This window comes from Rhinopithecus roxellana, chromosome 9, assembly GCF_007565055.1.
Source record: "Rhinopithecus roxellana isolate Shanxi Qingling chromosome 9, ASM756505v1, whole genome shotgun sequence".
NCBI lineage: Eukaryota > Metazoa > Chordata > Mammalia > Primates > Cercopithecidae > Rhinopithecus > Rhinopithecus roxellana.
Window position 1 is genome coordinate 85,385,285 of NC_044557.1, and position 16,049 is coordinate 85,401,333.

Sequence of the window (16,049 nt, forward strand, 5' to 3'; positions counted from 1 at the left end):
TTAAATGCTGTTGTTTAAAACAGGCCATGTGTATAACATGTATAATTTTCATTTGTGTGGAAAAAAAGCATATTTTTAAGTTTTACCCTGATCTGGCAAGAAAATTTGGAATATAGTATGAGTTTTTATTGCTGGTTTGGTACGTAATTAAATATTTGACTTCTCCTGGTAAAGTCTCAATGCAGAATCTGCCCTGCCACATGCTTGGCAATTCCAGAACTATTATGAGTGATCCATATATTGTCCTACACATTCAGCACCAAACTTGGGAAAGGGTTTAATTCCAAAGTTACAAAATCAGTTTGGAATCCAGAGTTTTCTGCTATTTAAACACATGTGCAAATGGGGCGCAGATAAATCAGTAATTGTCCTCATCAGCTTTCTATAGCCAGAGTATATTTATCTGAGAATGCAGCTGAAACATTACGTAAGTATTGTGTGTGAGAACCTTCACTGAAGTATGAGATAAATTAATCACTTTATAATGGTCTCAGAATGTGATGATACGCATTCTCTGACCTTTAAAGTCTTTAATATTTGATGCAAACATTTAAGATGGTTACATATATACATAACATACTTCCACTGAATTCTAGGCTAAATCAATGATTTATGTTACCCTGAATTTTGTTTTTATCCTTCCCATGCTTGCTTTTGTTTGCCAGTTGTCATGCTTTTACAACGTTTTTATTCTTCAGTTCTTCCCTTAAGGTAAAAGCTGACCTTATGTTCTCCCATACACTTCTGTATTCCTGTCATTACTTGAGTATTTTTTGTTTTGTTTTGTTTCCTAGTTCATGTAAGCATTCAAGAAGATTAAAAAAAATTAATTTGTTCAGCATTTTTAGTTGCTCTCAGCTAGGAGGTTGGTCAGGACATTCAGTCTACCTTGTTGGTATAAATGGAAAAGTGATCATCCATGGATTTAATAATTTATCTCTTTAGCTCATTTTGAAAATAATTTTGCATTGTAGTTAGAGACTGTGGCTCATTTGATACTAATTGTTTAAGTTCTGTATGGACTTGTTTCATCATCTTACACATATTTAGATATTGTTAAGGTTCCAGTTTTGCTTGAGTGGAATGTGCCTTCTCTAATTGTTTGGCACAGGCTCAATAAATAGCCATTCAAGATTATTAATTGTGTTGTTTAGATCTGTTTTTCTAATATTCTTTTTTTTCCCTGCTTGAAAATTAGTATTGCTGGGTACACAAATCAGGGTAGGCATTTTCTGTCAGCATTTTGATGGTTATTTCCTACTGTCTTTAATTGTTTATTTGCTGTTGAGAACTCAGCTCTCATTTTGTCTTTCTGTGTAGGTGACCTGTCTTTTCTCTCTGGATGGCTTGAAGATCCTTATTTATCTTTGGTTTTTGCAGCTTCATTACAAACGAGTCATGGATTTTCTTTCTTTTTTTTTTAATTTTTTAATTTTTTTTCCCTTGCTTGATCTGTGTCATGCTACCTGTACCTCTAGGGTCGTTTTCATCAGTTCTGGAAATGTCTTAGATGTTGTCTATTCCGATATGACCTTTTCTCAGTTTTTGTTATTTCTTCTGGGATTTTGGTTTAGATCTATGTTAGAACTCCTCAGTCTCTCCATTATGTGTTAACTTGTTGTTCATGTTTTTAATTTCTTGTCTTTCTAAAGGATACATAATTCAGATCAGTCTAGTCTGTCAGATTACCAGCCCTCCTCAACCGTGACCAGTTTTGTGTTCGGTGCATTTGTTGATTTTTTTGCTTATGATTTAAAATTTTTTTTTAAATTGCCGGGCCACTTTGTATGGCCCTTATTATTTGCTAATCTCTCTGCCTTTTATTAATATTTCTTTTACCATTCCATATATAATGAATGTCTATTCTGAATGTGAATTATAGCGTCTGAGGTCCTTGGGCTCTTCACATTTGTTGTTGGTGGGTTTCACAGTGACTTTTTTCCTTGTGTGTCAGTTCTGAACTCTTGTTTTGTTGAACTTCACATGTGGAAATCTTGAGGGCCTCGTTTGGGGATTCTTTCCTCTAAAGGTTTGTATTTGCTTGCTGGGAAACAGAAGTTACTACCAAATGGAGACCCTTTGAGTAGATTTTGAAGATGTCGCCTTACTACATGAATCTTAAGATAAGCTCTCTCACTTTGGGAAAGTAAGGAGCAGTGGTCAGTCCTCAGCCAGCTGAGAGCATACATGTCCTCTGTTCCCGTATCTTACAGCCCATGGCTTCTACCAGGATCTTAGCTTGTATTTATTCTTATTTCGTCACTCTGCCCCATTTTCCTTTACCTTCTTGTGACCTCAGTAATGTAAGAATAATTGTTATAATGCATCCAGAATCTGGTCCTGGTTTATATAGCAGGTCCCTTTAGCAATGCTGTTGGAATCCTAAGTCATTGAATCATTATGATGCTTAATTGCCTTATCACACTTGGATTCATACAAAGGCCCCTTGTAGAAGGGAGCTTGGAGATTCAAGGAGCTGATAAAAAGCCAGTGTGGCTGGAGGGCAGGGTAACGGATGAGACAGTTAGGGATGGCTTGAGGTGCCCTTTTCAGTCATCTGACCTTGATTGTGAAGACACTGAGAAGCCAGAGAAAGTTAAGTGCAAAGGGATGACAGAGTTCAGATCGAGGTTGCAAAAAATGTCATTCTCACTGTTCTGCTAATAGTATATAAGAAGGTAAAGGTCACTATGTGGAGACTTACTGGCGTCAACAAGCTTCATGGCTGAGTGTGATGACTCTGATCAATTGCTTAAATTTAACTGTGGGGAAATTATTTCTCTGTACCTCAAATTTATTTTTTCTACGACATTGTATTATGAAACTTCAGATGTACTGCTGTGTTAAAAGAATTTTATAATGAACACTAGCATACCAACCACTTAGATTCTACCATTCATGTTTGTTATGTGTCCTTTATCACATAACTGTTGGTTTTTTTTTTTTTTTTTTTTGAGATGGAGTCTCGCTCTGTCGCCCGGGCTGGAGTGCAGTGGCCGGATCTCAGCTCACTGCAAGCTCCGCCTCCCGGGTTTACGCCATTCTCCTGCCTCAGCCTCCCGAGTAGCTGGGACTACAGGCGCCCGCCACCTCGCCCGGCTAGTTTTTTGTATTTTTTAGTAGAGACAGGGTTTCACCGTGTTAGCCAGGATGGTCTCGATCTCCTGACCTTGTGATCCGCCCATCTCAGCCTCCCAAAGTGCTGGGATTACAGGTTTGAGCCACCGCGCCCGGCCCACATAACTGTTTTTATCTCTCCATCCCTTTAGCCATTAATCCATTTTAAATTTTCGTACATTTCGAAGTAAGTTTCAAGTGTCAGCACACTTCAACATAAGTATCGTTAACCTAGAATTCAGTATTCAATTATGGTTTTTGTTTTGATTTATACACAGTTAAATACATAAATATTAAGTATACATTTACTGAGTTTTCACAGGTACATTCACCAGAATAATCTGAATCCCTGTAGAGTGTAGAATATGACCATCACCCAGGAAAGTTTCCCACTGACTCTTCCCAGTCAATCCTTGCCCCCAGTCATGGGAAGCAACCATTGCTCCTCTGTTTTTCCCACCGTAGTTTAGTTTTGCCTGTTTTAGAATTTCTTATAAACAGATTTTATAGTGCATATTCTTTTATGTGAAGTTTGTTTTCTCATGATGTTTTTGAGATTTCAGTAATTTTTTTATTGTTGAGTAGTATTCTGTTATGTAAGTATATTGTAATGTATTTATCCATTCTTCTGTTGATGAACATCTGGATTGTTTCCCTTTTTTTTTTTTTAAACTATTAATGAGATGACTAGGAACAGTCTTTGACAAGCATTTTTGTGAACATGGGCTGGGACTTTCATGTTAAATGAAATTTGTATCTACCCTTTGATCCTTCATGGTTGTATGATTTTATATTCCCTCCAGTAATGTATGAGAGTTCTGGTTTCTCTACATTCTATCCCACATTTGATGTTGTCAGTGTTTTGTTTTAGCCTTTTGACTGGGTGGGTATGTGGTTGAATGATGTGGGATTTTATATTCACTTCTCTGAGTACCAGCTAATCGTTGTTTGCGTTGTTTATTCTTCCGTGTGCATATTGAATGTTAGTAGGTCTCCTTTTTTTTTTAAATTGTGGTAGAACACATACTTAATCATCATAAAATTTTCCATCTTAACCATTTTTAAGTGTGCAGTTCAGCGGTGCTACATACGTTCATAATGTAGCACAACCATCCCCACCATCCTTCTCTGTAACTCTTTTCATCTTATAAAGCTGAAAGTCTATAGACAATATTTCCCCATTTGTCCTCTCCTTGCAGCCCCTGGCAACCACCATTCTACTTTCTGTCTCTATGATTTTAAAATGTAGGACTTTTCATATACCTTGGATACTAGCCCTTTGTCATGTTATGTTTTGCTAATATTTTCTCTGAGTCTGTAGCTTGTCTGTTGATTTTCTTAACTGATCTTAGGTTTCCTTTTTTTGTTTTTTTGAGACAAAGTCTTGCTCTGTTGCCTAGTCTGGCGTGCAGTGGTGCGATCTCGGCTCACTGCAATCTCCGCCTCCCAGGTTCAGTGATTCTCCTGCCTCAATCTCCTGAGTAGCTGGGACTACAGGCGCCCACCACCATGTCTGGCTAATTTTTTGTATTTTTCGTAGAGACGGGGTTTCACCATGTTGGCCAGGATAGTCTTGATCTCCTGACCTCATGATTTCACCCACCTCGGCCTCCCAAAGTGCTGGGATTACAGGTGTGAGCCTCCGCGCCCGGCCCTTTTTTTTTTTTTAAAGTCTGGAAAATGGGCAGAGGGGATTGTTGTGAATCTTCAGTGAAACAGCATATCAAAGCACTTAGAAATGTCTGGCACATACTGAACACACTCCTTAGTGTTCTCTGTTTTAATTTCTATGCAGATGAATCAGTATTTTTAATGGGGCCAGACACAGTGGCTCGTGCCTGTAATCTCAGCCCTTTGGGAAGCTGAGGCTAAAGGACCACTTGTGCTTGAGTGTGGGCTGCAGTGAGCCATGGTTGTGCCATTGTACTCCAGCCTGGATGACAGAGCAAGACCCAGTTTCTAAAAATACCTATATTTTATACATACCATATATATGTATATATTTGGTTTAGCCAGGGCAGAAATAAAATTATTATGTTTAAATTATTTCTACCACCACTCCTATCCCATGAAAAGAAGAGAGGGAGGGAAATAGATAGATTACAATAAAATGCCCTAATTTTATTATTTCTCTTTCTGAAAATTCATCCAAGTCCATTTTGGGAGGGGTCACAAGGAAAACACTGACAAGTTTTTGAGCGTTATATTACTGGTTGGACATAATTATTAAGGATGCACATAGTTGCATTAAAAGATGGCCTAAATGTGACTACCCATGTGGAAATTTCAATGACTCACTAAATATTTTGACCTATTTGTGAATATTCTGAAATACAGTAATCAGCATGCTCTAAAAATAAACTAGAATCTTGTTATTAACACTATTCACTGTAGAGCAGGAATTTATAAAAATGGGTTTGACAATAAAGCTAATGACTCATGAGAAAGCAGGAAAAGTATGGTTTACCCTGGAATCAAATTTTTTCTTTGCCATATAACATTTATTTTTTCTCTCTCAACTCTCATTTTTTAAGTTGTAAGTATTTCATTGGCAAGTTTTTGCAAATGGCGGTGGCTGTTAGTTTGAAGGCCAGTGTCCATGTTTAGTCAAGAAGTCGTATTAGTCTGCATTGAGGATGCTGAACTTGTATAGAAATCTTTTAGCACTGTTGAAACGTTCAGCTCTTCAGATGCCGGAGCCTGATGTGAGTTTGTCATTGTTTACTCCTACCGGAGTTAGGACTTAGAATGAGTATGTCCACCCATTAGCTTTTAAATGACATTAAATAATCAGTGGTTTCCTTGACATAAGGAGTTTCAGTAGGAAGTTGAAGAGAATACTGAGTCTAGAACTGCAACTTAACTCTATAATATAGAAGCTTAACTTAACTATAGAATCTTGTGAGGTGCCGGGGCATACTTCTTATTGGTCAACTTCCCTTTATTTTTATTCCAGTTTTGTTTTTTAATTTTTACAAGTTTTCAGATAATTGTATCATTAGAAATTGACTTCCTTCTCTATATTTTCTTGGCCTTAAAACTGTCAGTTAAGAAACATTGTGAAATTGCAGGTCTAAGAGGGAAATCTTAGTTTAAGCCTTAGTTAAGCCTGGCATTCTCAGTATGGGAATTATCAGCTGCCCTTTTCCAGACAAGCTAAAATGTAACATAGGTCTAACTCTCTTATTAGAAGGTTTATTTTCTGTGCTTTGAAGATTTAGTTGTGTACATTTCTTCTCCCCTTTTCACTCTTGTGTATTTTTGGTAATTGAAGGAGAAGCACTCATAGTTAATAAAGAGTGTAACATTCATGCACACGTGTGTTTATTGGGGCACTATTCACAATAGCAAAGACTTGGAACCAACCCAGATGTTCATCAGTGATAGACTGGATTAAGAAAATGTGGCACATATACACCATGGAATACTATGCAGCCATAAAAATGGACGAGTTCATGTCCTTTGTAGGGACATGGGTGAAACTAGAAACCATCATCCTGAGCCAACTATCGCAATGACAGAAAACCAAACACCGCATGTTCTCACTCATAGGTGGGAATTGAACAGTGAGAACACTTGGACACAGGAAGGGGAACATCACACACTGGGCCTGTCGTGGGATGGGGAGAGGGGGGAGGGATAGCATTAGGAGATATACCTAATGTAAATGACGAGTTAATGGGTGCAACACACCAAGATGGCACATGTATACGTATGTAACAAACCTGCACGTTGTGCACATGTACCCTAGAACTTAAAGTAGAATAATTATAATAATAATAATAAAAAGTGTGACGTCATATGCAAAGGTTTGCCAAGCAGAGACTCTGGCCTGAGCCAGAGTGTTTAAGGTATGTGTTGGAGGTCAGTCTCATAGGCATACAACCGCCTACGTGACTGACCTCATTTATTCACATTCCAGACCCTAGAGAGAAAACAGGTGTTTACCATCAAAACAGTGTGTGCATAAATTACCTGGTTCAAATTGGTGGCCAGTTTTTTCACCAGTTGGTGGTCAAATTTTGGCCGTCTTCAGGTATGCAAAAGTGCTCTTATCAGACAGAACATTTCAGGGGTTTAGTTTTTAAGAGACTAAGGGCCAGCCCTGAAAATATACCTTTCTTGGGAATGAACAGGATGTGAACATCCCAGACCTGCCGCTGAGTTAACATTTTCCTGCATAATTTGCCTTTTCTTTCCTGGAATTAGGTTACTTCTGCTCAGTCTTCAGCTCTTAATTTAAATCAGCTTTCCGTGTAAAGCACCATTTACTTGTGCATAGTACCCATACATTTCTAATATAACATAATACACATTAAAAACACAAAATTTGTTTTATTGAGGTATAATTTGCATACAATAAAATAATCAATTTAAGTGTGCAGTTTAGTAAGTTTTGACATTTGTATACAGTCCAGTAATTACCACTTCAGTCATGATATAATACAATATAGGAATAAGGAAATTGATATTGGCAGAATACTGTTTACTAGACTGCAAACCTAATTTAGATTTCACTAATGTTTACACACACTCAAGTGTGTGTGTTTGTGTGTAATTCTGTGCAGTTTCATCACAGGTGCAAATGTATGTAATCATCATAATCAAAATGCAGAACTATCCTGTGAACACAAAGAAAATCCCTGTTGCGTTATTAATGTCACATGCTATCCCATCCCTAACTCTAGCAACCACTAATCTGTTGTTTATACATTATACTTAACTGTTGTTAATCTGTGGTACCTACCAACAGGGTGTGCATTCAGTGAGAGCAAATAAGAAGTTTGTCTTCTTCACTGCTGTATCCACAACACAGTAGGGCATGGGTTTTAGGTACTCAATTTATTATCTTCAGTAATTTAATATTGAGAATTGACTTTTAATCCTAATGCCCTGATATTCAAAACTTTTAGATGAGATTTGTTAGAAGATGTCATGAAAAAAGTCCAAGAAATAAAGGAAATTTTTGAAGTTTGAGAAATCAGATTGTATGTGTGCATGTGCTCCCACCCAAGTACACATGGGCACACACACACTCAACATCAAATTTTCTTTCAAAATAGTGCTATGCAGTTGGATTCTTAATTTACTACTTTTTTTTTTTTTTTGAGATAAGGTCTCGCTCTGTCACCCACGCTGGAGAGCAGTGGCACGATCTCGGCTCACTGCAACCTCTGCCTCCTGGGTTCAAACGATTCTCCTTCCTCAGCCTCCTGTGTAGCTAGGTCTAAAGGTGCACACCACCATGCCTGCCTAATCTTTGTATTTGTAGTAGAGAGATGGTTTCACCATGTTAACCAGCCTGGTCTTGAACTCCTGAACTCAGGTGATCCACCTGCCTTGGCCTCCCAAAGTACTGGGATTGTAGGTGTGAGCCATCATGCCTGGCCCCTTCATTTACTTCTGATAAAATTTGGGGTTACTTAACCATTGTAAATGGACAACAAAGAGAGATAATGGAAACGCTGTCATATAACTTTATGATCTATCCTCAATAGAACATTCAAAGTAATTATTTTTAAATTAAAATTTACCATTACCTTTGTGTAAGTTCCATGTATGTTTTATTCACTACAATATCCTGGCACATGATAGTCATTTTATAAACATTTGATAAATTAATGAATGTGTAACTGTGTTAAATGACATTGAATTGTTTAAGCATATATAACTCATTAAGGTAGCATAATTGTTCATTTGTATCTTTTTATAGCTTAGGTATGAAAGAGGAAAAATTAATTAGGATTAATTTGGAGCTGCCATTGAGTTCCTTCTGTATACAAAATACTTCACCGAATCTGACAAAAACTCAAGTCAACTAGGCTCTGAGAGTAAAATTACTTGCTTTTGGTCACCCAGCTAGTAAGTAAGCCTAGTCAGTTTTGCCTTTGTCTGCCCTCTGCCCTGTCCTCTTTCGGTGCTACCAAGGAAATCTGAGTCCAATTGATAAATTTGTGTAGCTGTTAGAATATTCAAAAGAGACCAAAATGAAACAAAATCTCATGTGGTAGCCAAAGCATTGAGTTGACATATGCAATACATTATGGAGTAATTTAGCATCAATATTTTCTATTAGAAAATGTGAACAGTTTTTATGTTAAAACCCGTGCTTCATTCTATTGCAGAGTAAGATGAAGGAACTCCTTAATACACATACAATACTTGCACAAAGAAAGAAGTCCAAATCCATCCTAGTTTTTTTTTTTCTTTTTTGATGCGATCTAAGCTCACTGCAAGCTCTGCCTCCCGGGTTCACACCATTCTCCATCCTCGGCCTCCTGAGTAGCTGGGAGGCGCCTGTCACCAGGCCCAGCTAATAATATATATATATATATATATATATTTTTTTTTTCCCCCCCAGTAGAGATGGGGTTTCACTGTGTTAGCCAGGGCGATCTCCTGACCTTGTGATCCGCCCACCTCGTCCTCCCAAAGTACTAGGATTACAGGCATGAGCCACTGCGCCCAGCCCATCCTAGTTTTTTTTTTTTTTTTTTTTTTTTTTTTTTTTTTTGAGACAAAGTTGCTCTTGGCCCCCAGGCTGGAGTGCAGTGGCATGATCTCAGCTCACTGCAACCTCCGCCTCCTGGGTTCAAGTGATTCTCCTGCCGTAGCCTCCCGAGTAGCTGGGATCATAGGCACCTGTCACCATGCCCAGCTGATTTTTTGTATTTTTAGTAGAGACGGGGTTTCACCATGTTGGCCAGGCTGGTCTCAAACTCCTGACCTCAGGTGATCCGCCCGCCTCGGCCTCCCAAAGTGCTGGGATTGCAGGTGTGAGCCACTGTGCCCGGCCAACAAATTGATTTTTAAAAATCAACTTTCAGAAGTCTTCTTTTGGAAGAATCTTGCACATTTCCTGGACCTGGATATAATCCACAATAGAAAAAGAGAATACAACACAGTGACAGTGTTCCAGCACCTTAGGAGATGCATGTGAATCTGTTGTGGTTGATACTCGGGATGCAAGGGTAAATGAGAGGTGGTTCCTGCTTGTTAATCTTCATTCTAGTAGAGAATAACTGCACTGTGGAAGGGTTCACAAGTTGTAGGTACAAACTAAAGCTGGAGTTTTAGGGGCTGATAGATCTGGATTTTGAATCCTGACTTTAATACTTGCTTAACACAAAGTTAAGTTTTCTGATCTTTGTATATAATAGGACTAATAAACTCTACCTTGAAGAATTATTGTAAAGATCAGAAATATATGTAAAATGCTTAGCGTAGTAACTGGTCCCTGGTGGATACTCCTTAAGTAGGATTATTATCTACTGCTATCATTTTGATAATTCTTTCAGGCTTTTTCTGAGGCTATAAAATGGGGATGATAGTAGTACCCATCTCACAGTGATGGTCTGATGATTAAATGAGATATTACATGTAAATCTGCTTGACATGGTGCTAGGTATATATACTTTATAGAAACTTAAATGCTTGATAAATTTGGTTTCACAAATGATAGCAGTTCTGCTGGGAGTTAGTGAAAGAGAGGTAGTCAAGAAGTGTTTTATAAGGGAAATGAACAAAGTGTGTACATAATTCTGAGTCTTGAAGCCCAGCCTCAGGATGTGACCTCGCTCAGTGGCTTGAGAGAACACTCTCTAGAGCCTAGATAACAGGGAGCATTGAGACGCTGAACAGAGTTTGCTTTCTCTCCGGCTGCAGAGGGGAAGCTGCTTTGGAGCTTGAGGGGAGGATGCGGGTCTGTGGTGATGCCTTATTCTATTTCAGATCTATACTCTTTGCAGAATACTTTGATCACATCGGGCCACAAATAGATTTCAGTCTGTGATCATACAGCTCTGATAATCGAAATTAAAGCTACAGGAAAATAGTTCTCAGAACTTTGAAATCATTCTCATAAATGAGATTTTTTAAATGAAGATTATTAAATTATAATTTCCCATTTTTTCATTTTTACAATACGAATTTTGTTTTGATGATGAAATATAGCATTTGATTATTTTTCCTACCTGTGAATAGTGTTTAAAAATTGTAGCAATTAATCTTCAAGATTAATTGAATTTCATAGTGGTGCATTTTCCTCAACATGTAATTGGCGGTCTACAGTAGTTCCTCTGAAATCTGCATCAGACAACTAAAAGCCACTGAATGTTTCCATCAGAGTAGCTGTGGTATTTTTCTGCCTATCTAAATACCTATCTTGGTTTAATTCTTGCGCCTTTATTTTTGTACTCGATAATAAACCTACTTATGGTGCAAAACAGGCTTTAGATTGAGACTTATTTTTTGCTTTGTAGAAACAAGAGCCAATTGAAGTTAAACAAATTGTTCTAGACCTAAAGCTTTTTACCTAACTGACTGGATTAATTCAGTTGCAGCTGATCAGTCTTGAGTGCCCGCTATGTGGAATTAGTAGAAACTCTTGTTCCTTGTAAAGGATGGAAAATACATATGGAAAATAACATTTATGTACCCACCCTCCAGTTTGATGACTGTTCACTCATTTGTTTACTCATTCATTCAATAAATATTTATTGAGCACCCAGACTTAGATGCTAATGCAGAAAATAAAGAAAGGTTTTGAGACAGAATAGTCCTTAAATCAGTAATAGCACATAGTTGTCCACTGCTAGCTGAGGGAATGTTTCGCCTACTTTAAGAGAAAATAATGAGTAAATGTTCATACTTTTTAAATGCATATTAAGTTATGAATTCCTGATAGGTTAAAGAGAGTATGCCCATCTGATGTGTTTTATCTTCTCTGTAACAGAGATATGGCAGGCTTACTGGAGGACGTATGAAATCAGTGAATTGTAGAGCTTCCTAGGCAAGCATTATTCAATTTCCAGATAGTTTTAACTGGCCATTTGAGATTTGTCTTCATGAGTTGAAAGTGGAGTTTATACTATGATTTCTCCAGCTGCTCATCTAAGCATGAAGAGGATGAGTGGGTAGGTTCAACATGGCTTGGGTTTACCAAGCAATTCAAACAGAGGGATAATGGGAGACAGGGGAGCTGGTTGTCTTTGCAAGGGACGGTCATAATGAGGAACCATCCAGTATGAAGTAGACAAAGATTGGTGTGGAGTGAGAGGTGACTTAACTGGGGATGGAACTCTTTGAACAAATGAGCTAGCAGGCTAGGAGGCAGTTGTTGAAGAACAGGATGTTTGAAAATTTTTTTAGGGCAGAAGTCAAGACACTTTTTGTGTAAAGGGTCAGAGTAAATATTTTAGACTGAGGAACGAGGCAAAGTGGAGGGTATTATGAAAGTACAGAACAAGAGAGAAGACAAATTTGCACAAATTTTTGTGTTGATAAAATTCATAGTAGAGCGTAGTTTTCTAGTAACACAGGTGTGCTGCTGCAGAGAATGGGATACTTCTTGGAGGAACGGGGGATAACATTTCATGTGAGGTTCAAAATGGGTACTCTTATCAAAATAAACTGCAGATTTTAATCTCTTCAGGCTAATCTGCAAGGAAATGGTACACATATCATCTTTGAAAATGTGTTCACAGTGACAATTACTTGCAAGTACTGATATCACTCTTATCAGCTTTTAAAATTGAGTTTATTCATTGTTTAGAAGGCATTTCAAGAATTCCATTAGATTCTTGTCTTTGCTTTAGACTTTAAGCTTGTATTACTTTGCAGATTAATCACTTAAAATTGATGGTTAGATGGAAACACCTCAGCTGCACATTTAAATGGATTTTGAAGTATGTAAATCCTTTGCCTTTTCAATGGAGTCCAAAATATGCTGCTGGAACTGTAGTTTGAGGTCAGAAAATACATCTGCAAATTTTTGTAGAAATGGAAATTTCCCTTCTTGTTTTCACTTTTGACAGCATGGGAAGGGTGTGGAGCAGCTGAAGGTTATTATGATTCAGACTCTATTCATTGTTTCTTAATGTCCCATTTAAGTGGTCATAGATTATATGAGCTTTTCTTATTAGGAGACCGTTTTATTTCTTTAATAATTTTTGGTATAACTCATGTTTATATCTTTAACATCAAGCATAATTACTGACACAATGTAAACTATATGAAAGGTACTCAGGAAACATTTATTGAGTGCATATATCTAATATTTTTCTTTTAAAACAGTGTTGTTTATCCTATTCCTTTTGTTGCAGGTGAAGAGCGATTATATGTTAGAGATAGCTGATCAAGTGGACCAGGAAATTGCTTTGAAGTTGGGTTGTCTAGAAATACGGTAAGATGGTAACTATACATTGAGGCCTTTATTTATCAATTTTTAAATAATTTTTGAATATTTTGCAGGTATTTTCCTTTTCTTCATAATGATTATCAGTGAAATACTGAATAAAATTTGAGTAAATTATGAACTGTTGGTTTGGTGCAAAGGTAATTGCAGTTGTTGCCATTGATTTTTATTTATTATTCAGATGCCTCTCCCCCAGTTTTTATCATTTAACAACATAACCATTCCTTATATATACATATAAATGTATGTCTTCCCTGATTTTAGGCGATCATACTGGGAGATGCGGGGCAATGCACTAGAAAAGAAGTCTAACTATGAAGTATTAGAGTAAGTATTATACTTATAAGCTATACCTGCAAATATGCAGAACTAAATTATTTCGTAGTTTATCTTAAATACTGATTCTGAAACACTACTATTTCTAAAATTTTATATCTGGAAGAGGAAAAGAACAGAATCCTTGATGACATTAATTGTGTTAGTAAACATTTAGATTTGTTGATAGATGTCTTAAAGCTAATATTGTATATGGCCTGTTAACATACACATTTTGTCTGTGTAGAGTTAATCATAGCAAGGTGATATTTTGTCTAATTTATATTGAATTCTACAGCTGCCTATAAGTTGCTTATAAATTATTGTTCGTATTCTCTGTATAAGTTACTACAGATTGTTTTTCACAAACGGAGATACGGAAGTTACTCACTGCTATGTATCAGAAAAATCTAGAATAACTAGAAATTTTTCCAATAATGAAATTAATTTGTGCATTAGACTGTTATATTAGATTGTATTAAATTAACCCAATCTGGAGTTTATATCATGGGAGGCTAGAAGCCCTATACTTCATCTTTTTCATAATTAATTCAGCAAAAGATAATTGAACACTGAGTCCTTTGTAGCTAAGTGCCGGAGATTTGGAAATAAAACAAAATTTTAACCCCCAGGAAGCATTCGGCTAAAAGGAAGACTCTCAGACAAGTGAGCAAAATTATAACGTAATGTGCTAGAAATGAAAGTGGAAGTATCAGCTGGGTGTTTGCAGGAGAATGGTGCTTGACGTGTGAGGTGTTTTCACATGGAGATGTTATTTAACCTAAGTCTTAAAGAATGAGTGGTTCGCAAAGTGTAGGTATGTGGGGTTTGTTGCATGGGAGCCAGGAAGCCAGTCAAGAGGATAAATCAGCATTTGCAAAGGCACAGAAACATGGACCATCAGGCAAAGGTTAGGAAACTCTTAAGTTGGTTGTGAGTAGATAGAATATCATTCTTATGAGGGAGATAGGGACATGTATACAGGGACCAGGTCATTACCTATCTAGTACATTCTTCAAAGAGTCTGAACTTAGCCTTTGAGCATCGCTGACTCATCATTTCAAGCAGGACAATTACATGATGAGATTCGCAAGTTAGAATTCCATATTTGTGAGATTAGAATTTTATTAAAGAAGATTAAAGATGGAAGCAATGATCCAGGAAGCTGCTGTACCTTTCTTGTCCATGTGAGAATGATGAGGCTGTGAGACAGAAGGAAGCAGTGGCCGTGGAGACATGGGCTAGCAGAGGCAGAGTCTGTGTGACTGGAGCCTGATTACATTTGAATCAAGGACAGGGAGGAACCCAAGGAGTCTCTTGGTTTTCTCTCATGGGCCACTATGGATACCAGTCACAGAAAAGAAGTGTGCTTGAGGAGAAAGAAAACAAGTTACTTGGGGTATGTTGATTTTTAGTTCTAAGGGAACATTCATGTTTTTTAAAATGAAAAAGGAAAGATCACTGTTCGTTTATTTCACTGTTATGAAATCACAAATACCAGCAGCATTAAAAAACATCTCTTATGGTACTCTGTGCTTAGATCTTGGTTTCTAGTACCATTCTTCAGTGGAAGGAACCAGAGCTCCTTGGAAAAATGCAGTTCGAGGGAGAGGAGAAAAAACACAAGGGTGAGCCCTAGAGCTGTTTATAGTGCCAGAAAGAAGGAAGTGCTCAAAAAGCAAGAGGATGGGGCTGTGTCAAAGGATGGAGCCAGTGGAAAAAGTTCCCAGTGACAAAGCTGGAGCAATTCGAGCAACAAATTAAGTTACATAGTATTAGATTATAACCCAAAGTATAAATACCCATGAGTCCATAGTAATATAAATACTTGAATGAATAAATATTTAAAGGAGCAGTGACAAATTTCCTCTACAGAAAAATTCCAAAAAATTTATGTAGATTCCCTCTCTCAAAGGAGATGGGGCATAAAACTCACCTCTAACATATGAGCTACATTTAGTGGCTTGTTTCTAAAGAGTATAATAAGGAAAGGAAGTGTGGGGAAAAAGGAACTTTACAATGAAGAAACCTGACAGGCATGACCTCAGCCAGGTGGTCAAAGTTAACGTCACCAGTGATCAGTAGTGTTGATAGTGTGCAACCATGATGTAATGTGTTGAGAAAGATACTTTACCTCTGTAGCCTTCCTCATAACAAAACCCTATAACCTGAGTCTAATCATGAGAAAAAACATCAAACAAATCCCTCTTCAGGGACGTTTTACAAAGTACCTAACCAGTACTCCTCTAAAGTTGTCAAGGTGATGAAGGAAACAGTGGAAGTCAGAGAAACTCACATATCCAGGAGTTGCCTAAAGAAACATGATGATTACATGTAATGTGGTGTCCTCGATAAGATCTTGGAACAGAAAAAGGATAGGGAAAAAACTGATGAAATCTGAGTATAGAGTTTGTTAATCATA

The 16,049-nt window shown here is 37.4% G+C and overlaps 1 protein-coding gene across 14 annotated transcripts in view; it reads left to right on the forward strand.

Annotated features, from left to right (window-relative positions):
- Window positions 1–16,049, forward strand: part of PTK2 (protein tyrosine kinase 2) — a 357,696-nt gene that overhangs the window by 149,623 nt on the left and 192,024 nt on the right. For all 14 annotated transcript variants that reach the window (XM_030937412.1, XM_030937408.1, XM_030937413.1 and 11 more), the window contains 2 exons: window positions 13,221–13,300; window positions 13,577–13,639. In XM_030937412.1, coding sequence (XP_030793272.1) covers window positions 13,221–13,300; window positions 13,577–13,639 — 143 coding nt within the window. The remainder of the gene's footprint in view (window positions 1–13,220; window positions 13,301–13,576; window positions 13,640–16,049) is intronic.